Source organism: Leptosomus discolor, chromosome 2, assembly GCF_034619465.1.
Source record: "Leptosomus discolor isolate bLepDis1 chromosome 2, bLepDis1.hap2, whole genome shotgun sequence".
Lineage (NCBI taxonomy): Eukaryota > Metazoa > Chordata > Aves > Leptosomiformes > Leptosomidae > Leptosomus > Leptosomus discolor.
In genome coordinates, this window is record NC_141392.1 from 94,782,471 (window position 1) to 94,806,595 (window position 24,125).

The 24,125-nt window shown below is 36.6% G+C and overlaps 1 protein-coding gene across 1 annotated transcript in view; it reads right to left on the minus strand.

Annotated features, from left to right (window-relative positions):
- COL19A1 (collagen type XIX alpha 1 chain) overlaps positions 1 to 24,125 on the minus strand; it is a 198,961-nt gene that overhangs the window by 17,320 nt on the left and 157,516 nt on the right. The window contains exons 28-43 of the mRNA XM_086461493.1: positions 23,048 to 23,083; positions 22,887 to 22,940; positions 22,745 to 22,798; positions 18,185 to 18,226; positions 16,984 to 17,037; positions 16,095 to 16,148; positions 12,937 to 12,990; positions 11,933 to 11,986; positions 9,847 to 9,891; positions 9,171 to 9,221; positions 9,040 to 9,084; positions 8,066 to 8,092; positions 6,317 to 6,370; positions 3,118 to 3,162; positions 925 to 969; positions 754 to 816 (exon numbers count right to left, since the gene is read on the minus strand). Of these exons, the coding sequence (XP_086317619.1) occupies positions 754 to 816; positions 925 to 969; positions 3,118 to 3,162; positions 6,317 to 6,370; positions 8,066 to 8,092; positions 9,040 to 9,084; positions 9,171 to 9,221; positions 9,847 to 9,891; positions 11,933 to 11,986; positions 12,937 to 12,990; positions 16,095 to 16,148; positions 16,984 to 17,037; positions 18,185 to 18,226; positions 22,745 to 22,798; positions 22,887 to 22,940; positions 23,048 to 23,083 (777 nt within the window). The remainder of the gene's footprint in view (positions 1 to 753; positions 817 to 924; positions 970 to 3,117; positions 3,163 to 6,316; positions 6,371 to 8,065; positions 8,093 to 9,039; positions 9,085 to 9,170; positions 9,222 to 9,846; positions 9,892 to 11,932; positions 11,987 to 12,936; positions 12,991 to 16,094; positions 16,149 to 16,983; positions 17,038 to 18,184; positions 18,227 to 22,744; positions 22,799 to 22,886; positions 22,941 to 23,047; positions 23,084 to 24,125) is intronic.

Genomic DNA, 24,125 nt, shown 5'->3' on the forward strand with positions numbered 1-24,125 from the left:
GGCAAAGATATTTCCTTCCCTCTCAAACTGGAAAGTGGAGTTTTGCACAGGTTAGACACTTTGGGGCAATTTGCTGCTGAAGTTACAGAAATTGTCTCTTCTTTCAAGACAGAAACGTAATGTGGAGACGTGCTGACAAACTGAAGTGGTCTACTTCTCATGCTTGTCCCCAAAACACCAAGCTTCAAGGGGAGATAATGAGTTCTGTGGTATCCTAGCTGAACCACTTCTAGAATATAAACTAGGATATTTTAAACTATCTCAGACAGTACTGACTACACTGCTGTCACACTTCTATTAAATAAAGACATCAGATTAGACATATCCTAAGTGAACAGTAAATGCTTCAGCTGCAGTACTGGGTCACCTGTACACAGAAGAGTTATGAAGTTTATTCAGAGTCATGAAACACATGCTGCTCTATCTAAACTGAAACAGAGAATGTATTTTGTCACTCCAGCCTTTATAGACTGTGTTAAGTGTCTTGGTTAATATTCTCCTTCTGAAAAAATCTTTATGTCAACAGGATCCAAAAGGCCCTCATAAGACCTTCAAAGGCAGTATCTCAGTAACATTAACTACTAAAACACCACAATACCATGAATTCTTGATCGGATGGTTAATATTGAGCACTGTAGCTCTAAGTGTTCTTCAGATGTTACATAGCCTAAGACAAAGCAGGATGTAACCTCATTTCTAAGATGCATCTTTTTGTAATGAATATATATATATATTCAGTATTATTTTTCTTACTGGTTTTCCTTGTGGCCCTTCTGGCCCCGGGAAACCTATATCTCCTATAGGTCCTCTTTCACCCTAAGAAAGATGAAAACACATGTATAAATCTGCATGTAAAATCTTGCATTTGGTGTTTGAAATATTTGTGTATTATAGTAAGAGCCCAGAACTCAAATCTGTACTTACAGGTTCCCCTGGCATCCCTGGGGAGCCGGGAGATCCTGGCTTTCCCTGCAAAAAGAGAACATTACAAATTCAAATTACTAGGAAGCAAAGTATAATTTCTCTTAGGTCAAAAATAAGAGAGGATATATATTTGAGCGAAATATTCATGTTACTGCTCATTAAGTGCTTTAAGAGAGGAAAATGAAATATTTTACCAGATTTTTTAATATTTGTGCCACGTCAATCTGGCTTGTGTACAACATAACTCAATCACTTGGCCTTCTTTACCTTTTCTGAATACTGAGATAATGTTTTCATGAGATTTTCTTTTACAATACCATGATTTCCTTCTTAGTCAGATCAAAGTTTATCACTGTACATGTGAACTCAAGTTTTTTTCCTTCAGATAATTCTCAGTCCTGATTTTTTTAAAAGTCAGTTTATTACCGACTTAATGCCTTTTGCAAATTTTCTTCATGCTCTTTTTCAGCCACTTTTATTGTTGTTTTATGTTCAGCCTGCCAGAGTTCACAATCCTTTCTCATCTCATCATTTAGATGGTGATTTTAAATACCTTCATTTTTAAAAATTATGCCTTGCTTTTAACAACCTACCTAGTTCAGTCCTAAAGAAGAATCTATTACCCTGAATCTACATTTCCCAGAAATATCCTTAGACCAGATCCTCAGCTGACTTATACAAGTGAGGGATCTAACACATTGACATCAGTGGCAACTTCAGGAACAACAGGACTGAGGATTTGTGCTGAGGAAATTGGCATTGGTAGCAATACTTGCAGAATCTCAGTCCAAGCTTCCCTGATAATCCTGCTCAGCAAAAAGCCAAAGCTAACATGACGTGTTTATACTTCCAAATGGAAAAAAGGGTCCACTATTCTATCTAGGGAATAATTCTGGGCAAGGAGGACAAATTCTCTTCCAGTAAGATATGTGGATATATTTCAAAAACTCTTCCCAGACTACTAAAAAATATTGTCTCTTATACATTTATTAATTTGTTAATTTAAACTGCTTAGCATAAAACGTTAAAGCAAACAATTTATTTCAGTGTATTTTATTAGAATTAAATGTAACTAATAGAACACAACTCCATCAGTGATGAAGGGAATTCATTAGATATTTCATATCCAGCTAGAATAGAGAGCAAGAAGAATAAGTTTTGGAACATACCCAGTTGGAAATACACAGGGAATGAACAATTGTGATCATCCCAACTGGCCACTGAATTATTCATTCATAGTGTGAAATACATTTCAGAATAGCAAAATTTGAAACTCTTACGTGGGTTATAAAACTCAGAGAAATTTTCCCCTTAAATGTGGAATTTTCCCTTGTTTCAGGGGAACATAACTAACATAAGCTATTTAAGCTGATGTTCTCTCTTGGAACTCACACTAAATAGACTAAATCTGTAGCTAATGGAAATGGGATTGCATAGACACAAACTTTATTTCATGAAACACATATTTATAATTTGAAAACAGCTCCTGAATGGATTGGTCGCTGCCCAAATTTAACAATAAATGTGTTTGCATATAAATAACTCCATATTGCCTCCTGAAATATGGATAAACTATTTTTATTAAACTGTGAATGCAATCTAAAGAAAAGTTGTCTGCATTTCCTTTAGGAACATAAAAGAATAATTATAATTTAAATTTATTATTAGTTACATTTACTTTCACCTAAAACAAAGTTTCTGGATGACTTTCAGAAAATTCTCTGAATATCACATGTAAATAGCTGAAAAGCATTCCCCTAAAGCAAATGCCTGATCGACTTGATATGCAGATCCTCATGGATTGCAATAACTAATGTTCATAATTTAAATTTGTGATAAAAAGATGCTCAAAAAATGTGTGCATGCCCAGGAACACAGAAAATGTCTTTATCTCTATTAAACTGAGGCAACAAGAAGAGTCTTATATGCTTTCTAAACTAAGCACACGCAGCTTCAAATTCCAGCTTTATCATGTATTCACACCACTCCCTCTTGTCATTTTAATAATAATACGAACCATCAGTGGTATTAAAACTCCAATCTCTTTGGGAAAAACACACCATTTTCATATCTGACTATAAAGCATTAGCCAAGTGCTGGCGTTCCACAAACAGTGATCAAGATTACAGCTCAGCACCTTCCTTGACCTGTTTTTTCGGCTTCTAAGAGTTTTTCTTTAATGAATATACGTACCGGTGTCCCTGCTACTCCTGGCGTGCCAGCTGGTCCACGGTCACCCTGAAGAAAGGATAAATCTATACTTAAATGGCAAAACAGAAGTTCGTTTGTGGATTCCCATTAAAACCTGAGGAACTAAAAATGAGGACAATAGCCAGGCTCTGCTCAATGCTAATATTTAGCTCTGCCGCTGACTCATTTTACAGACTTGAGCAAGTAACTTAAATCCTTTGTTTAGGTTCTCTTGTATAATGTCATAATTTCCATGCTTTTCCCTTATACTCTTCTTGAGGCCTTCCTTGAAAAGGGATGGAAAGCCCCTAACTTATCTGTAGCTTTCCAAATAATTATCATTTGTCGTCATGACAGTGACCAAAATTCACAGAGGGTAATTCACTATCATATCAACATCCTCATATCTAAGATGCATCTTTCAAAGAAGTTTTTGCCTTCCTGCTACCCAGTCATCCATTTGCTTCAAGTCAGCATCCTTGATTTGCTTGTGCCATGGTTGTTTCAGGGCAGTTTCTCCTTTTAGTGTACAGCCATCATCATCTCTGCTTTAAGCTAAGACAATGGCTTTTATGCTGGAGCTGATGAGTTATGGGCACAGATTCATCTTTCTCTCTTGAGAGGACTATAAGCCAAAGCAGACAGATGGAGCTCACCAGTGGTAAAACTCTACACAGCAAGATTTGCCCTAACACACTGCTGACAGGTATTGGTTGGTAATACTACATTCTGCTAGTGTAATGTCAGTTAAAAATGTAAAAAAAAAAAAAACCCAAAAATAATCAGGCTCCTAGTTTCTATTATCATGTTAGAAAATCCCTGACACAGTTAAAGCCATACCAACAGGAGAATATTCTTGTGAGATGAGTTTATGTCACCTTTTTGCAAAAGCTCTGCCAACATAGCTACAGCCACATTCTGTTGTGAAGAAGAGCCCCAGGTGGTGCTGGGATTTCGTTTCTCTTCTTATACCTACTGCTGATTTGTCTCATTCTCATAATTTTGTTCAGGTAGTGCAATGACAATACTGGTAATTAGAAACATTTAACTCCATTGCATGAAGTGTAGACAGATGACAAGTTAAATGTCTGATCTTGTGTCCGGAGGGAGAAGCTTGCTTACTGGCCACAGTTCAACCTCTCTTGCTCTGGAGGCCAAGAGAAGTCACTTAATGCAAGCTCACCCCTCAGTGAGGATCACAACATGCACCTCAGGAACACCCGAGCACTGAGTATCTGTAGCAGGGTGTATTGGCTGGAGCACTGCGCTCTCTCCCTGTGGTTAATCTGGACCCAGACCTTGTATTGTGGTGTTTTCCCTACGTGCTGGCTATGACAGTGAGGCTAGAAATTCCTAACACTTCCCTTGTGACTTTTTTTTTCTTTTAAGGTTTATTCTGGTCCTTTCAGCAATGTGGTTCACAGCATGGCTGTACAAACCACATTGTCAGCACAGCTGAGGGAATGGCCATTTTACCCCGAGGACACAAAGTTCTTAAGCCAGTTCATGAAATGACAGCCAACACTGTCTGTGGAAGACGGCATTCTGCTACACAGATGTACCCAACAGCTCTAACTAAAACCCAGCATGCATTATACTGTCGGGACTGGCAGGCAGACTCTGGTAATCTGTTTATTTGCACCAGAAATGTGGAATTTTGATGGAATTTAGTTTAGGAAAGGATATTTTTACTTTGGGAAAGGGCCAAACACTCACTTAGTGTATTTATATGATCTGCTCCATTGCTTACTCCCTTTATTTAATTCTTGTCCCCACTTTGTCTCAGTTAGACCTGTAATTTCTCCCTGTGTTTGTTCATTTTGACATCAGACTAGTCTTTAATTGCTTGTAAATTGTAGTCTTCCAGAGCAAGAATCATCTCATGTAATTTAAACATTCAGTATAGACACTTTAGATCTTGTCACTCCCCACTCTCTGCACAAGTAGGAGTAACACGCAGTGATGTTGAGAAACTTTTCCTTTACATTGTTTTTTGATGAAAAATAAGTTTCAGTAAACTATTTTTGTATGAATTGAATAACACTGTATTTGTTATATTTGACATTTGTATATGTCATTGAATAACATGTAATTCAAAGAGCTGAATAAATATTCCATTAAAAAAAAATACACCTTTTTCTTCTTAAATTTAGAAGATATGGGCAAAATCAAAGTTTCACTGACAGAAAATATATTTACAGATTTTTTAATTTCTCTGCTGAATTTTTTGTACTTTGCCATGTTTAGAAATGAATACCAAAATCTTGAAATTTTTAGCATTTCATAACACGCTTTTCTCTAAATTCGTATCATCCTCCACAACTAGTAAGTGAAAGGCTGAAACACAAGGGAACACTAGGAAAGGATCATTTCCTAGCACTGGAATGCAGACTTGAACTATAGGAAGGAGATGGAGAAGACGATACGGTTCGGGATGTGCTATGTTGGCATCATACACGCGGTACAGAGTGCAAGAAAAGCCAAACAGAAACAAGGGGCCTTTTTTAGAATAATGAGCAACAGTCAGAGAAAAGAGATTTTTGCTCACTTTGGAGCAGGATGCAATACAACAGGAACTGTAGGGGATTGGTCTTTCCCTCTATTTCTACTCTTCTATATTTTTACACTAATCTGAAAGAGGGGGTTTGTGGTTTTTTTTTTTTTTTTGTATGGAAGTCTTGCATGCACTAGGCCTAGACTAATTCAGGTACAAACTTCTCTTCAGATCTGTAGCTATGCTGTAAGTCTTAGAACAAGACAGACAGACTGTAAGCATAAGATGATCAATAGACAAGAAGTAGTGGTGACCATACTTAGGAACATGTTAACTATATTACTACAAAGTAATACATATATACATATATGTATATATACACACACACAGAGTATATACTCTATATAACATAGTATATTATACAATATAGTATATAGTTGTATTCTGTTAAGTTAAGAAAACAAAATATTGCGATAACTCCTGCACATAATTTTCCATTTGCAGAAAATGAAATTTTATATTGGGTGAATATATGAGCCACAGTAAAGCAGAAAAAGAAAACAGATAAATATGCAAATATTTTTCACACATTTCACAAAGAAACACGAAGTTACACACACACACAAAAAAATCAAACAAGGTTTCAGAAAACACTTAGCTGCATATGGTTTCCACTAAAAAGCCATGACTTCTTTTTAACATTCCTACCTTTTCCCCTGGGAGTCCTTCCAGTCCTGGTAATCCCATCGGTCCTGGGTCTCCCTGTTTTATTTTTTTTTTAAATTAAAAAGTATTGCAAATATTATAATTTTCGTACTCTACATGAGAAATGTTGAACAGTAAGCAACAGCAGAATATTTAATTTGAGATTAGTAAACCACCTAACCAGTTATTAGGTGAACAGGTTTTGTTATGCCCTGTTTTAGTGATCTGCGAATAAAGCTTTTCTCAGAGGCCCTATGTGAAAACTTGCATCAACGGTTTTAATTTTGATGAAGAATGTAATCCAGAAGATTCTCCTACAGTGTTCTTAGCAAGCCAAGGGCAGCTCTAAAGCACCTCTAGGCGGTAGAGCCCCAGGGTGTATGCATACACTCTCAACCAGAGGACCAACCTTCAAGCAATTCTGTGCTCTGTTCCCTAAACTATGCACCTTCATGATAAAGTCCTAGCTAGCTCTTAAAAATGTTACGCTCCTGTACCACTCTGGTCTTGGCTGGGGTAGTCTGAGCTAGCTGCACTTAATTCTGCTGCTATTTTTGTGTAGATACTGTGCCTGCACTAGTAGGAAAAAAAAGATACAACTAAATGATACTGGCATGCTGCTTTCATAAGTAGAGAAATTTATCAGTAGTTTCACGCTGATACTGAAGAGAAAGACGTCATGATATGGACCCAAGTCAGAAGACAAGAACCCTTCAACAGGAGAAGATACTCATCATTATAGATAGAATCATTTAGACTAGATATAAGGAAGAAGTTTTTCACCCTGAGGGTGGTGAGACACTGGAACAGGTTGCCTAACGAAGCCGTTGATGCTTCATCCCTGGCAGTGTTCATGACCATGTTGGATGGAGCCTTGAGCAACCTGGTCTAGTGGGAGGTGTCCCTGCCATGGCAGGAGGGTTGGAACTAGATGCTCTTTGAGGTCCCTTCCAACCCACACCATTCTATGATTTTATGATCACCATCTTCCAAATACTGCGGCCTGATGTGTTCGGACAAGGCCAGTGTCCAATGACATTTAAACAGTCTGTGTATTGTATCCAGTCAGGATCTGGTTCTACATTCTGCTGCAGCTAGGTTTATGCAACTGCTCAAGATTCTTCCACTAGTTGTCCTTGCCCTCCTCATAATTTTTAAAGAAAGATCACATGAAAAGAACGTAACACAATGCCTAAAGGAAAAAAAAAAATAAAAAAGTGAAACAGACCTGCTTTTGAATGTCAAACTGCAGAGTTGAAAGGTATAGTGGTTCCCATGATCATCATCATCTTGCTCACCAGAAGCAATGTGATCCTACTGACCGTCATGCCATTTCCAAAGAAAACATCAACTTCTAGTTGTTACTAGCTAGCACGATGTAGCACACTGTCCTTTCTCCCTTATCACTTTCAAATTTAATGTTGAGAACAATCTAATAGCTCTTAAGGTATTTTCTACCTTTATTTCACGTTCTCTATTCTTAGGTATATCCAGGGACAGCTCAGCAGAGATGAATCCACAAGCAGTTAAGACTATGTTCCCTCATTCATTATATTATCACTTAGAACTATTTAGTAGAAATGGAAAAATTTGCAAGCCTGGCAATTAAAAAGGCTTTTTCAGATGTACTGATTCTGCAGGAGGCAAGCTACCTGCTAAAGAACATTAATGGACTCTTCCACCCTTGTGACTAGGATCATGTGTTGAACTACTTGGGGAATTCTCTATCATGACCAAAAAATACATACATACCACTGTGCCAGGATCTCCTTTTGGACCCTGCATTGAAATAGAGAAGTTGAAATACTTTTTAAAAAGAACGGAGTTACACAATAACATGACTTTTTTTGCATTACTGCATTATGACTATACATTGCTAATGCTGTGCATTTAGAATCAGTATGAAGTCCAGCCCTCTCAGCTGATTAATTTAGTATAAAATCTTAGTAATATTTGGTTCCTGTTTTGCTGTTTCAGAATACAGAGAAAGCAGCTCTGCAGTCCAGTGCCACCCTGTGACTACAAACAGCACATAATGTAAGGACAAAGTCCTCACTGATGGCTACGACATTTTTATGTGGGTACCAAAATGACAATCATCTTAAAACAGTAGAACTGGTCTACGACACTAAGGAGAAGGAGGACCTAAAGAAGTGCGCAGCATCTTTGGCTCCACAGAACCAAAGCAAGTGTCCAGCTGCAAGGTGGTACAGCTGCACTCTGCAGCGTGGAAGACACTAGCCCTGTATTACTGCCACAACATAATTCTTGGTTTTACACATTTTTCTGCACTGTAGCTACATGCAGTGTATTAGTGACAGAACTGAGATCAGAATTCATGAGCTTCTCACTTCTGGCACCAAATTCAATCCATTACAAAACTATGCCACCATTGACTATAAATATTATATTACACATTTTAAGATACTAGGATACTTTCACGAAAGAGTGCAATACCAAATTATGCACCATTTTCACAGCCTTTTTATGCTAGGGTGAAATACTTAAATTAAAATAAACTGCTCTCCAGAATGGGCTAAAATGCTTGATAAACACATAAATCACATACTTTATCATTTACTACATACTGATCATATCCTTATTTTTTCTGTCTTTCACATATAAAATCAAATTCCATACCCTTTACCAAAACTGCATGCAACTAACTGACCCCTCTGTTACTATGTTAATCAATGAACAGAAATTACGTTTCTGTTAACACTTACCGGAGGTCCTGGTGGACCTGGATAACTTGGAACACTCACACCTCCCTGTAACAGCAAGTTTAAAAGTTGAATTGGGCCAAAATTAGGTGTTGATTGAAAAAAAAAAGGAAATTAACATTAAAGAGAAATACCTGGAGTTTATATAAGCTGCTCATTCCGTTTCTTTCATTGTAAGGCATACCCTTTAAAACGTAAAAACCAAGTAAGTGTCACAAATACGAATTACAAAGGCAGAACTCTTGCCCTGTTCAAGCCCCATAGCTCAGCAAAGCTGTGGTATCATTCTTGTTCTTGATCAATCTTTCAAAGATTCCAGATTTCTCAGTGAGAAGATAAGATACATACCAATGCAGCTTGGGACTTGTTTTGATTTACAGAACCAGAAACCTGTAAATCTCAGTGTATGATACATTCTGACATTTATTATTACTATAATTCTCCAGAATCAATTTTGTGTTAGGTACTATTCTAGTTAATTTGGAGTACAGTGAGCTCCACAGACTTCCCCTCAGTTCCCCGAGCTCCTTGATCTCAGGTACCCAAGCTGCCTAAATTACTCTAACAACATTGGACATCAAAGTAAACACATTTGACCAAGTTTCTAGGATGGCTTTAGTGACCTGAACTTACTCAGCGATGAATCACAAGAAAAAAAGGAATACAGAAACCTTTCGCAAAATGACACTGTAGTCTTCCTGCACTATTAATATGTATTAGATTGACAGTCAGTTCTTTATATTACATTACATTTTACTCACAGGTATATCGTTCCTACTATGACATTCAAAAGATAAAACAATGTCTCACCGGAGGCCCAGGTGGTCCAGGTTTCCCAGGAGAACCTTCACTGCCCTAGTATAGCAAGAGATTCATATAACTCATTTAATGTAACTGATGTCCACATCTATTCCACATCCAAGCTATGATGACCATAATGACAATAAACAAGAGATACAGTCAATATGAGCAGGTAATATCAGGAATAAATTCTCCTGTCCAGCTCCTGTTTAAGCTTTAGGCAAGTTACTAATCATTACTTTACACTAATTTTTTATTTTGTTAACTACTTGATGCTTTATGTGTAGTAACTTCCTTGTGGCAAAATAGTAGTGGTAACCTGGGATGTGAAACACTTCATGTATACTGGGAGGGAGAGGAAGAAAAAAAAGTTATTATTAATCTCTAAGCAACTGGCAGATAAAAATTAACGTTCATTTTATGCTTTGTATATTATTTTGCAAATAATCAGTTGATCATTCACAGGTAAATAAAGAAGAGCTACAGTTTCAGAAGTTCAGTTTATTTAGAAACACACTGAATAGTATCTTCTGGGTTTTTTACTGTAAAATATTAATCTATGATTACTTCTATCTGTAGTCTTTTCTGCCGACATGCATTGAATGGCTTATGTTAAAAAATAGCTTCTGAGTTTTTGCCCCAGCAGAACGGTGGGGTCTCTGAACAGTATACAGTTACAAAGGTTTCAACATCAAATTTCCCAAACAAGATCTTTTCAAAATCTCATCAATGTGATTCAGTTAAAAACACTGTATAATTTGGAACAAGTCTGCCAGAATTTTTCACAGACTTCATTGTCTCTTATTAAACATATGTCAATGAGACACTTAGGCTGCATATTTAAAATTATTAAGGTTGCAAAAGTCAAGCTAAGTGCTCAATGGCAATAAAGAGCTCACCAAAAAAATATAATTGTAATTAAATGTTTATATTAGGATAATTTCCTGCTAACTGATAGAAACCGTCAGCATCCAAAGACTGACTTGGAGTACTTCACAGGGAATAAAAATACTGTACTTTAGAAAGCCATGCTTTACTGCTAAAATGCCAATTTACATATTCTTTATTATATGATCATTTCTCAAATGTGTTCCCCAGATGAAGGAAGGAAGAGGAAATTACTCTGGCTATATTTCAGTCTACTTCATCACTCTTCAGTCATCTGACTTTTGCCCTTTTTGGCTGATGAGACACTAGCGAAGTGGCTTCTCATTCCTACCTCTGTGTGAATTGTAAACAAGGAACTAACAAAGACTTGTGTTTTACATTCAGTTACATAAAAAGAAAGTAAGCATAGTAAATTTTTGCTATTATGGTCTGCAAGGAAACAGCTCTCAATCAATTTTTATAATGAAATAATTTCAGAGCTTTACAAAAGAGTTTCCTTTCTTACTCATAGCAGATTCAAAGTTTTGCGGAGTATCAGTAGGATCACATACATTGGCGTGGCGGTGCTATGCCTGGAAAACTCCTTCAAAATGGAAAACTTGTCCCAGAAAGTATTTTGCAGCAAACTGAGTTTGTGTCTGCTGTATTTCACTGATCTGAGGTACCCAAGAAATGAGTTTGACCTCTTAGTTATAATGGATAATATCGAGTGCCTGATAAGAAAGCACATAAAACACTGATAAAAAGCAGTGCTATAACTATGCAAATTAAGTATAAAGGAAGCTTATATCTTTTTGCAGAATAACATACTCAACAACTTTCCGCACATGTGAAGCACTTTAAAAGTATGCAATTACTTTAGATTAAAATACTGGTAAAAGAACGAGAGGCAGAGCAAGTAGTAACTAGTCATATACTATTTCACAGATGTATTTTCACTTTCCTAAACTTTATACAGTAAGTCACACTTAGAGAACATTCTTTGCAACATACACACACCACAAGGACTACTCTTCAAATATAAGCCCATAAGTATGGCATTGTTTGGGGAAAGATGATTGTATTAAGACACAAAAATTAATTTGAAAACACACATCAAGTTCTTGTTTGCACTCTTATGTTAAAAAAAAACAAACTCAAAACATAGGAGCGTCAAGGGATTGCAAAACCTCCACAGATCTTTACCAAGACTAAAAAGAAGGAATACCTTTTCGCCTTTTGACCCTGCTGGACCAGGATGCCCAGGTCTTCCAGTGACTCCCTGCACAACACAGTATCAGTTTATATTAGCTAAGAAATAAGGAAACACAGTATTTTTGCATTGCAGCTTTGTTTTTAAAATTTGTACTTTTTGAAGGTCACTTAAACCTAATTATGCTTCTTCTCCAGGTTTAAATATTTCTCTTCTGTTTGATGCTGTGTCCTTCTGATAAGCCTTTGAAGGGCAAAACTTGTGTTTGCAGTTGCATTTTCACCGTGGCAGACTAAATGCACTGACCTTAACTGTCACCTCTTGATACGGCTAAGAGTTATGCTTTACTGCTAAAATGCCAATTTACATATTCTACCTTAAACTTCCCAAACGTTTTACAATTTTTGAAAGAAGGGAAGGAAGCATTAGTACTGTCAACAACCTAGGAATGAGTAACGATCATACTAACCAATGTGATCCCCTCTAGAGTGTAGAAAATAGAACTCAAAAAAATTTCCAAGAGGAGTTTTCCCAGAAGTACCAACATTTTTAAATGATATTTTTCAGTGACTTTAAATATTGTCAGCTTATTCTCATACTTTTTTTATTTTGAGACCAAGTGATTACTTGGTTTCAGCATTAAATGTTTTCAGAATGCCTAGCCGGAATTATTTTTAGATTTTTATTATTAACATTATTACTGTAAATTGGGTACAAATACATAATGAACTACAAGTTTGCACATCGTAAGTCACGTAACCTCACAGAGTCTACAGTAATGCCAAAACTCCAAACCCATTTAAGTTACATAAACTTTGAGCCTAGACAAAGACAGTATTTTCAGTAACATCCACTCACAACATAGTTTATTTTATTAGAGCCAGTACGGGTAAGATTTTATTATTACTCTCCTAAAAGCCAAAAGAAATGACAAGCAACTAAGAATATGAAGTTTTACTAGATAGTTATAGCAACCTCTGCAGAGATAGATTAGATGGCAGGTGATACCACACACTTACAGATGGTCCACTGGGTCCTGGTACGCCTGGCAGTCCGGGAGCACCTTGAAGGCCCTGGAAATTTAAAAAGCATATGTCTATTTCCTCTCGCACTTATACCTCAAAACCTACTTATAATAGTAGCATATACACACACACACACACACATATATATATAGCAGTATTGTAACTATATTAAAATGCATTTTCATGTAAAAGTCTGGCATTATTTTTAGGAATGGAAAAAACCCACACTACACATGGAAGAGATTATCATTGAACAAGGTTACAGGCAACTTCTTGCTTGACTGATAAACAACACTTGTCCTTCAACTTTTCACATTGTTAGCTTACGTCCTGTATATATTTTTGTCTTTAGTTGTGCAGATAACAGCAGGACATCTGGCTTCTCCTTAGAGATCAATTTTCTATTTTCACTGAAAGTTTTTTTTGCTGGTGAGAAGGCATCTACTCAGACTTCTCAATGTTACCTGATATGATATAAATGTAATGATGCTTTCTGCCTGATTTAAAGATTTTGCTTTTTTTGGTAACAGAACATGACATTTTTCATAGTATTTAACGACCTATTTTCCTGCTCTTATTCTATTCAATTGCCTGGAAATTAATGGACTCTTGTATCCACTCACTAAACATACAGGTCTGCAACTTACTACAGTGGAAAGAGGTAGGCTGTATGACATTGAAGTCTGTTTTCTGCCGTACCAGGCTTAGGTGCAATTTTAGACATGTAGAAGCAATGTACTAATGACAGCTAATGACTCTCGGTTACCCCTATAATCCATGAAGTGAAATAGGTCCCTCCCATTTCATCTGCACAGGGTGCCTATCCTCTGACAAGAGGAATCACTTCAGAAAATGTGTATTTCTCATGTTAAATGCAGTGTTTAATAAGGCATGCCTAAGGGGGTTGTCCAGAAAACCAGAGGCCAGGAGCTCTGAAACAGGGGCTCTGAGGGGGAGACTGAGGGAATAAATTCAGACAGAAATAAACCAGGAAAGATGTGGAAATGGAGACAGACATTGATTTCCCTTTCTTGCTCCTACACACAGAGGACACTGATCCATCTCTGCAGCTTTTCAGTGCCAATCCAACTGCTAATGTGTTCTCTGCTCATTTTGAATTACTTACTCTGATGGTACAGTCACCCAGAAAATGAATATAAAGCCAAAGGAATGTTTTCCATCATTCTTATTACTGATCTTAGAAAAACCCTCCCATGAAAAAAGGAATGTTTTAAAAAGGAAGAGAACTAAGCTTCAACAAAGATTAAAGGGCTGCTTGAAAGCACATGGAGCTTAATGAGCGTATTTCACAGAGCTTCATGTGGGCTTCTCAGTCTCTCTTCTCATGCTAACCAAATCATAAAAATGAAAAGAAATGCATTATTTTAAAATTTATAAAAAGATTACTTTTAAACTTTGTACTCTTTCATATATGTTTCTGAAAATAAATCCACTTGCACGCTCATGATGTCATAAAAGCTGCTGCTAAATACTGAAAATATCACAGCTAAGGCAGCTAACCAGCTATCAAACAGTGAAGAAGCGTGTGAATAGCTAACTTACTAACACAGCACAGCACTCCACTGAATAATAATTAAAAAAAAAATACAAAAATTTAGAATGAATTTACTCTGGAGTGCTTTAAAAAACCCTATCTATCAGTTATAATCTTTCCTTTTCCTTATTACCTTCTTAATTGCCTCTGATATCTCACTTGAGTATGAGCAGATAAATCATATCTGAATTGTTGAAACCGAATTGCTAATGCCTCAGACTGCTAGGGTTGAATTGCAGGGATACCCTATAGGGCACATGAAGGATGTGTTACTTTCACACTTGTTTTTTAAGTACAATTCTGCCTGGGCTTCGCTTATGGCTGCCCCATCACTTCAGGGTATATGTTATAAATACAGCCTCAGGAGGCACTTGCTTTTAAAAAGCAAAGACATAACAAGCTCTATAGATCATGTAAAAACCGGAGGAAAAATAAGCATGATACTTTAGCTTGAGAATCTGCTAAATTCTGGGGCAAAGCAGTATCAGGAATACATATCTAATGCTTCTGCTGCAGCTTTTCTTTTTTTCCCCTCATATAACTGTTTACTCTTGGAAGCCAAGAGTAATGATGAACACAGATTTTTTTTTTTTTTTTTTTAAATTATTCTCATTCTGCTACTGTTTGAAAACTCTTACTATACTAACTCTTTGGCCTTAGTGTCAAAGAAATGTAAAATGCTCGTAAAGAAATACAAACCCTTCAGTCAATAAGCTCTAAATTCCTTTTGCGTTTTCCTTTCTCTTGTAGCCAGCGCTCCCAAATTACAAGAGAGAAGTACATATTTAACAGTGTCAGTTAAGTATTTTGGAATTTCAAACTGTTCACCAAATATTTTGTAGTAGATCACTTATTTTAACTCCTTCAGTTGTCTAAGGGCACTAGGAAATTAATTTATTCACTCAGATTCATTTGCTTGATAGCTTCTGCTTTGGTGATTTTTATTTTTTTGGACAGAGATTGCTCTTGAACTGCTAACTGCAAATATTTCAGTTTAAAATGATAGCTATAGCAGCTATTTTGGATTTGGCACCACAAGTCACATGGCTTTTTTTCCTGTTTCATAATTACATAAAAATAACTCTAAGAATGCAGTGTATGATGCAATATACCGTAAATATTTTAAATTCAGTCTCTTCAAACATTTTCCAGTTTCCACTTAAGAGTAATTGCTGCTATGACAGTTCCCATCAGAGTATTTGCCTAATGGAATGTTTTTGAAAGTGGATTCTAAAGGGGAACTAACAATGAAAGCGAATATGATATAAAACATGAAGTATTTTCTGAAAATATTTGGCATTTGCCTATTTATTGCTCTACCCTATACTCTTAAAAATTAGCATTTAAATGTATGCGAAGCTTTAAAATATACAAATGAGCAAAAATCCTCAGACAAAGAATTAAATAGAAGTTATTTAATTGAATAACAGCATTTGATCTTGTTGAAAATTCAGAACTGAGGGCTATTTATAGCAATTCATTACTATCTCAGCAGTTTTAAAGAACCAAATAACATTCTGTGCATTTCATTCTTGGTCTAGACCTTTATTCAGGTTCAGATAAGAGTGCAACTGCTATAGAAATGAAGTATTTTTACCTCATCGCCCTTCTCTCCAGCAAGCCCAGGAAATCCACGTTCACCTTTGCTTCCCTATGAAAATGTAACATTCAAACAAATACTTTCTATCAGAGAACAGTGAATTTCATACTCTGTAGGGCATTTTATGACCCACATTTAATATACGCTAGCATGAAGCCCTTACAGCAATAGTGCCTACAACAGAAAAAAAGGCTCAATACTACCTGAAAGCTTTAAAATACGCCTCCCATAGAGGTGAAAGGAAATGAGTGTCTTTTACCCAGTAGGCAAACTAGCCAAAAGGCCTGATGGAGACATCTTATTAATACCAAAGAGCTTAAATGCTTGCCAAAATGGAGAAAGAACACTTTCGTGGAATTAGGCTCAACTATAGGTGATGTCTACATGCCAAACCACGTGGCATTTTATCCGATTACAGTGAAGCAGAATTTTGATTGATGTCAGTGAAACTTCAAGTCCCAGTGAAACTTCTGTGTGAAACTTCTGTTCCCATGGGAACATGGCGCAAAGGCACAGGGTGGTCCATGTATCTTGAAGGAGATACGGGAAGTTTCCTTCTTCACCACAGAATTCCTGCAAAACTGACTCGCCTAAAACAAGCCTATAGATGGCAATGTACTACTGGATAGTCAAATCTGAGCCAGCTTTAATGGACACAAGACACAGAAGAGCTATCCTGGCTTGGGACTGAGCTCAGGCTATTTTGCTCACTTTCCTGAGAGGAAAGGGAAACTGACACAAGAAGACATGAAAATCGTTTGAACCTTTCAGCTGTTCAGATGCTGCAGGGATAGGGATCCAACAAGAAAGTCAAGACTGTTAGAGGTGTCTGGCCTTTTACTTTTAACAAGCAACAAAGCAATGTAATACTCTCCTCAAAACTTACCTTTGGCCCTTCTCTACCAGGGATGCCTGGAGGACCTCTTATGCCAGGATCACCCTGAGGAAGAGACAGAAAATGAAATGACAGTAACCCAAATAACCGTTTTTGTGACACAGGCATAAAGTCTGATCTATGCAGACCTCTTCTTCGTGCCTTTGTGACCACCCCTTCATGCTACCCCAAAGCCTTCTCTTCAGTACTTTCTCTTTTCTATACAAAACACTTGCTCAGATACCCTTCCTTGTTTCCCTCCCCATGTCTCACACACTCTGCTCAAATCATGCTAACAGATTTTTAGCTTCATTTTCAGAGGACTCACAAAATGACTTCATTTTGGACAGTCCCAGACACTCTTGTGCTTGCGTTTGAGCAAACCATCTTTATTTTAAGGATTAGGTAGAGATGAAAGCTACTTGTTACTCTTGTCAGCTTCAAATCCATAGTTATTTTAAAGTAAATGACTCCTGCTTTGTTGAGTGAAGCATTTTCCAACTAAATTACAATCTTACAGAAGTGTTAACCACAAAACACAGAGAAATGAAGAATTAAGCACAAAGAATCAGTAAGAAAGAGAACCGACAAAGTGGTAGAACAGCAGGTACAGGAGAAAGACAGTAGAATTACAAACAGAAGGAATCAGGGAAAAGCCCAAAGACAGACCTAAAAGAAATCAAATTTGGGAATAAGAGTCAATAAACTCTATGTACATGTATTAATTAAGGACAGTGGAATAGGATAACCTCTCTCCTCAGAAATGATGTGTGTTTTCAATTTCATATTGAAATCCTCCAGAGCACACTTTTAATTTTGGAACACTGCAGATCACTTAAAATTTTATTATTTTTCAAAATAATACCTTAGAAATTCTAGACTATTTTCCCCATTCGGTATATTACCAATATTAATGCTGAGGTAAAATGGAGAACAGAGTATACCTGTAGCAATTCATACTGTAGACTGGATGTGCTGAAGAGGCTTGCTGGCTACCACCTCATGTACTGTTCAAACACTATTTTGCAAAATTCCTATAAAATACATTTCTTGAGTGTTATTTTAAAAACCCTAAAATCAACAAAAATCTCAAAATTATTTTAAGCTAGTCAAGTAGGTCAGAATTCAACCTATAGTAATTTTCAAGTGTATGCTTTGGTTTAAAAAGCATGCTTATAGTTAACAGAGATATTTAAGGTCTGAAAATGTTTACCTTCAGTATAGCACCCATGTCTCCCACAAGTGGCAGTGCAATCTGAAAATAAAAAAGGCAGCCGCAGTTAGTGTTTTACGCAACACTACTGATTCTGATGGGTTCTCCTTGCTTCCTAAGTTTATATTGTTACACCGATGGCTGATTACACATATATTGGTTGAAGCTATTTTTTAAAGAAAACTCAAAAGAAAAATCAGGGTTTCAAGTATAGTTAAATATCACTGTCTGTCCAAGCTAACCATGTAATTCTCTTCGTTACAGTTTCAATTAAGGTCCTTAAACAATGACCACAGCATAACTCCAGAACATAGTAGATTTCATTTTAAAATATATTGTTGCTTTTGTAACACACCAGCAACAGCTTACAGACTATTCTTACCTGCTTTGACTCTACTGAGAACCGTAGCATGAATTGTAGATGCCAAAACTTCAATAAACTAGCTCAGATACTGGAAATAATCCAGCTACAGCAACGTGAGGAACATCGTGTCCTGCCTTTAATCATTAAGAATTAGTGCAAAACTCTGTGGTGCCACAGCTAAATTGCTACCAATATTAAAGGTAACCCATTTAAAGCTCAATCAATAGGTTTACACAGTGCTGTAATACATCTCAGATTTCCGAGTGCTGCCATTAAACTTACATTTAAAGACTCCCTGTAAAAACTGATTGCACTGGTTATCATCGGTTTAACTCACAAATGGACTCTTCAATTACCAATGCTCATTTCTTCTTCTTGCAATTGCTAAAGCAAAAATAGCTCTGGGCATACTATAAAATTAGACACATTCAAAATTTGTTGCTGTTTTTGTTCGTTCTGCTTCAATCATTTCCATCTTGAAGAAGAAAAATAAAATGTAAGCACTTTCATAGCATATTAGAAAAACTGTTGGTTGGTAGCAATGGGTTTAAAATACCTGCTCAAGAGAAGTACTGCTGAACGTACTCAACCAGAAGTGTGATCAGGAACACGCCTTTTACAGGGTAGCATCACCACCTTTGAAAGCATGCTGAGTTTTCTAGAGTGAGACATAACCACCTAACACAACTTAAGGACATAACTATGTAAGCTATGAAGTCCATCCTCTGCACAAAGGTAAACTGTACACAGACAGCGTCATTTGCGCTTAAAAACCTGTAACAAGGCTTAAAAACAACAGCGACATCTCTACATGGCCTGACTCTTCATTGTTCACCTTGGGACAACATTTTATAGATAGGCAGGCTGTTACTGTGTCACCTGTTGATCTTTCTGCTGGACTACGTAAGTCTAATTTCCCCAGTCTCTCCTCTTTTCTAATGTTCTTATTTTAGCTGCAATACCATTTTATGGTACATGCTCCCGAACCCTCAGTGTGAAAGGGACCTAACATCCAGTTGCAAGGGCACACCAGGTATGAGAGCAAGCCTACTGCGTTTTGTCTGCTCTGTACGTACAGCAAGTCTAGCCTAACTGAACTCACGCTGCAGAGTCACAGTTGTGTATGCTGAATAAGTGTACAATATATGCTGGGCTTTTGAAAATGTTAAAATGGCCTTAATTCTCCAGACTCACTCCTGCTTGCTACATCTTCCTTTAAAAATGTTCTCTCCAAAGAGAAGTGTATTTCAAGAGAGCAAAAGGCAGTAATTCTCCTGTTAGTAAGTTTTACCATTTAGATCTGTCTGTTTAACAGTGGCATCAGATTTTTTTTACTTACATTTAGTTTACAGTGCACTGTGCCTTCCAGACCTATTCTACCTATGGATTTTGTTTTTTCTTATTGAGCACTTTATGCTCATCTGTCTCGAGTTTAATCTTGTTGACTTCAGACTCTCTCTGAATTTTAAGTTTTGATTTTATCTTCAAAAAGCTAGTAATCTTTCCCCAATTGCAGAGTTTCTATCTACTTACCTGAATCAAATTAAATCACTGACAAGAACAGGGCATGGGAGAGACCTCTCTTTCCAAGTTTGACAGTAATCTGCTGATAGATACTAATATCTGTATTTTTGATAAGCATTAACTATATGGCAATTACTTCAAGAGCATTTTTCACTTGCTTATAAAAACATCTTGGGGACAGTCTCAAAGCTTTACTGAAGCCAAGGCATATAACATAAGTGTTCCTCTGTCTTTCCCAAGAAAGTTAACATTCCAAAGACAGAAATCTGATTTATTCCATGACTGGTTCTTAACAAAATTATGCCACCTTGTGTTTCCGCGTTATTATTCATATTGCTGGTACTTTTTTTTTTTTTTTTAATATTTTATATCTTTCTTGCAATCAAACTTTTTTTCAGCTGACCTATTATACTCTGGTTCCTCTTCTACTCCCCTTTTATGAAGATGTGTTTTCTGTTAGCATCTCTCCCTTCCTCAAAAGCTGCATCTTTCTCAAAGTACTCAAAGGCAACTGCTACTCATTTAGAGAGTACTTTGGTTCATTCTTTGCGTGAATTACACCAGATCTCCAAGCTGTACCTAAAACCTCTTTAACTAATTCCTTTTTTTGAATAAATTAATTAAAATTAATTTTATATATTCACTGAAAATCAATATTTTCAGTAGACAGTGAAAAGCCACTGAATTATTCAGCTTTCTCTGCACAATCTATAATTTGATCTCCATGATTATTAAATAATAGATTTTACTGCTGTTTCAAATAATTGTATTCACAGTGCCTTTTTCTTGTTCTTTTTATGTCTGTTCCTAACTGAAGCTCATTTTATATCTCAATCTTTGTGACTCTCTGACTTGAGTTCTACCTTCATACTCAATGCCAGTGGCATACCTGCTTTTACTGATTTTAGCTCTTTGGGGAGCTGCTGATACTCTTATGTGTCTCTTAAAGCACTGGACCAGTTGACTAATGCAGGAACCAAGGAAACAACCCATCAGAATCACCATCCTGATCCCTGATAATCAACAGTGCATAGGTGCTAGCTAGTTCCCACGCTCTTCTCTGCAGAAAGCTACCTATTCTCTCTGAGATGAAATCTTTGTGTGATTCTGGGGCTACTTTATCCCTCCATAAGCTTCTTTTTGTCAATCCTGAGGCTTACTTGTGGACTACCGTACACCTGTACCATCCAAAGTTTAACTGAAAGCACCATATATTTTACTGCCTAACGCCTTCCTGCAGCAGCTCTGGAGCATTTCTAATCTCTTCACAGGCTACCAGCAGCCCGCAGACTAGTTTGGGAAACCCTGCCTTAGATTTGCATTGATGGACACTTGGAGATGGACCTCACTCATAAGGCACAATGCAAGTCTCTGCATCTGAGGAGCATGTGCGATGGTCAGGTCTGTGAAGAACTGCTAGTTTAAGAGACAGACTGAGACCACCAAGATAGGCTACTCATTCAGTGAAAAAGCCAAATTCATGCCTTGGTATGGAGCAGAGATTCTGCTAAAGGACATAATACAGCTCAGATGTTAGGTTTTGTCATTTTTATTTTCCTTTGTTTTGATATTCCTTAAACAAATACTACTATCACTGTGTCTCCTTGTTGTTTTGAAAACTGTGCGTTTGACTCAAACACCTTGAGAAATATCAAATCCTATAAAACCAATAGGATCACAGGTGAGTTTAATAATTTCTTTTTTTAAGCTCTGGTTTTGGTTTGTTTCTTCCAACCACCTACAGATTTTTATTTATTTTATTTTATTATTTTATTTTGTTTATATCAACCAATCACTCAGGGAATTCAGAAAGCTTCATTTGCTGTCATAAAAGCCTCTGCAAGCATTTGTTTCTAAAGAGAAATTTGCTTTCTGAAAGTTCTGAGGTAGTTGTTGGGACTCCAGACAGGAGCAGGAATAATGACTGAAGTTTTGCTTTTATGCCGATTTTGCAGATATGCACATCGGACTCTCCTGACTCCCACGTAAAAAAAATCAATTATCTTTAAGGGTACAGTTTGGTCTGAGGCATGCGCAGGCTTTTTGGCTCTATGAGAGCTGATCTTCACAAAATCTGTAAAGCTATAATATTGTTAAAACCAAATCACTGCTATAATACATACCCAAGAGGAGATGGTAACTCCTAAAGTGTGGTGAAGGATCAGAATTTATTTAGTATTTTTGTTTTCAAACATAGCCACTCAACTTTTCATTAGTTCTAAAGGGAATTTATTGCATTAGAGACCAACCGTTCTCAGAATTTCATTAAAAGTTAATGTCTTCTTTCTGTAGCATAGCAAAATTAACTTCAGAATCCCCAAACTTTTCTCTTCAATCTTTTAAAATGAATTATCAAAGTATGCTCCTGAAAATTTGCATTATACAGTATAGCTTCTGAGACTGAGGAACACTATGCCAAGTTATAACCTGGCAGAAACTCTAGCATACAAACTGTAACACCTGAAAACAAGGTATTTATCCTGTATACATTAACTAAGTTTAATTTATACTGTAAGATAATAATTTAAAAAAAACCCCAACAACCCAAGGGCCATAATCATTGAAAAATCAAATTAATTTAATCAATTGGAATTCTAGAGTTGCTAGCTTATCTCACCTCCTTTAATATATTTGCACCAAAGCAAATGCACAAGCTTTCTATGTATACGTACAGGATCACCTGGAGGGCCTGGTAGTCCTGGCTTTCCATCTCTTCCTGGAGAGCCCTAGAAATAAATGTAAAATTTGATGGCCTTAAATCATTGACAAGGGATACAGTACTTTCTGCTATATATATAAAGAACTGTCACTTACATTAATACCAGGGGTACCTGGAGTTCCTGGTAGTCCTGGGGGTCCCCTAGGGCCCTAAGAGCAGGAAAGGTCATTTAGGATTTAAGAATATTTTTCTTTTACTGTAAAATTCTTCAACTAAATTAATGGGTTTTATATTAAAAAGAAAACTTCTATTATACCTGCACACCTGCTGATCCAGTTGGACCTATAGGACCCTGCAAGAAAACTCAAAAAAATCAGTAGTTACACTTTTTGGGATAAGGAAGATGAACTTTGTAAAAAAAAAAAAAACCGAACGTGGGATATTGGTGCAGTTCACATTCCAAGAAAGATTTGCTCTAAGGTTTGGCTTTAAACCCGAGTCTAATTTTGCCAAAATTTTTTTGGCAAATAAAGATTTTTCTGAGGCCTATTTTTAAGGGCAAGTAGTACCAAAGAATAATGATCTGTGGTGAAACTTGCTATTTAGCTAGAAGATTCATAAGAAAAGATTATATCCAGTTGAATAAAACCAAATTAGATTATTTAAATATAAATGGGTAATTTTTAAAATTCAGATTTGAAAATATTTTAACTGAATAAATTATTTTTAAGGATTATTATTTTAAATCAAGATCTCAGTGAGAATCTCTAGTCACCTTTCTCAAACATTTTCTCTCTGTACCTGAGCCCTGTCAATAAATGGGTCTGCACTGAAGAGAGATTGCCCTGTTCACCACAGTAGAACTCATGTAACAGTATGCACTACCTACCATGTACATCAACAAAATCACTAATTTTTTTACTGATTACACTGAAGACATTGCATATGGCTTTATCTAAAAGCAATAGAAAGAGACCTGGGAAACAAGCTGAATAACTGAAACAGCTATTGCTATAAAAATTATTTAGTATGAATGCTCTACAATGAATCAACTCACTTCATGTTTGAACTTAAACTGCACGAAGCAAGCTGTGCAAAATCAGGACTGTACATTTCCTGGCATAGTACCTAGCACTGTAAGGTTCTCATTTATAAGCAGTAGACCTAAGCTTGTAATTAGCAGTCATCACAAATGCAAAAGCTAGGAGCTGATGCAAAGCCTTCCACATCTCTTCCACATGTCTTTGCTTTTTCCAGTACCAGCACAGATTTCAAAACACCATAATCTACAATGTTGAGTACACCTCTTTTCTTGTACCAGTACTCAGGCTGGATTTTGCTGACAACTGCAAACCATTGTTGCTTAGAAACAGACACAGTTATGCTGCAGATGT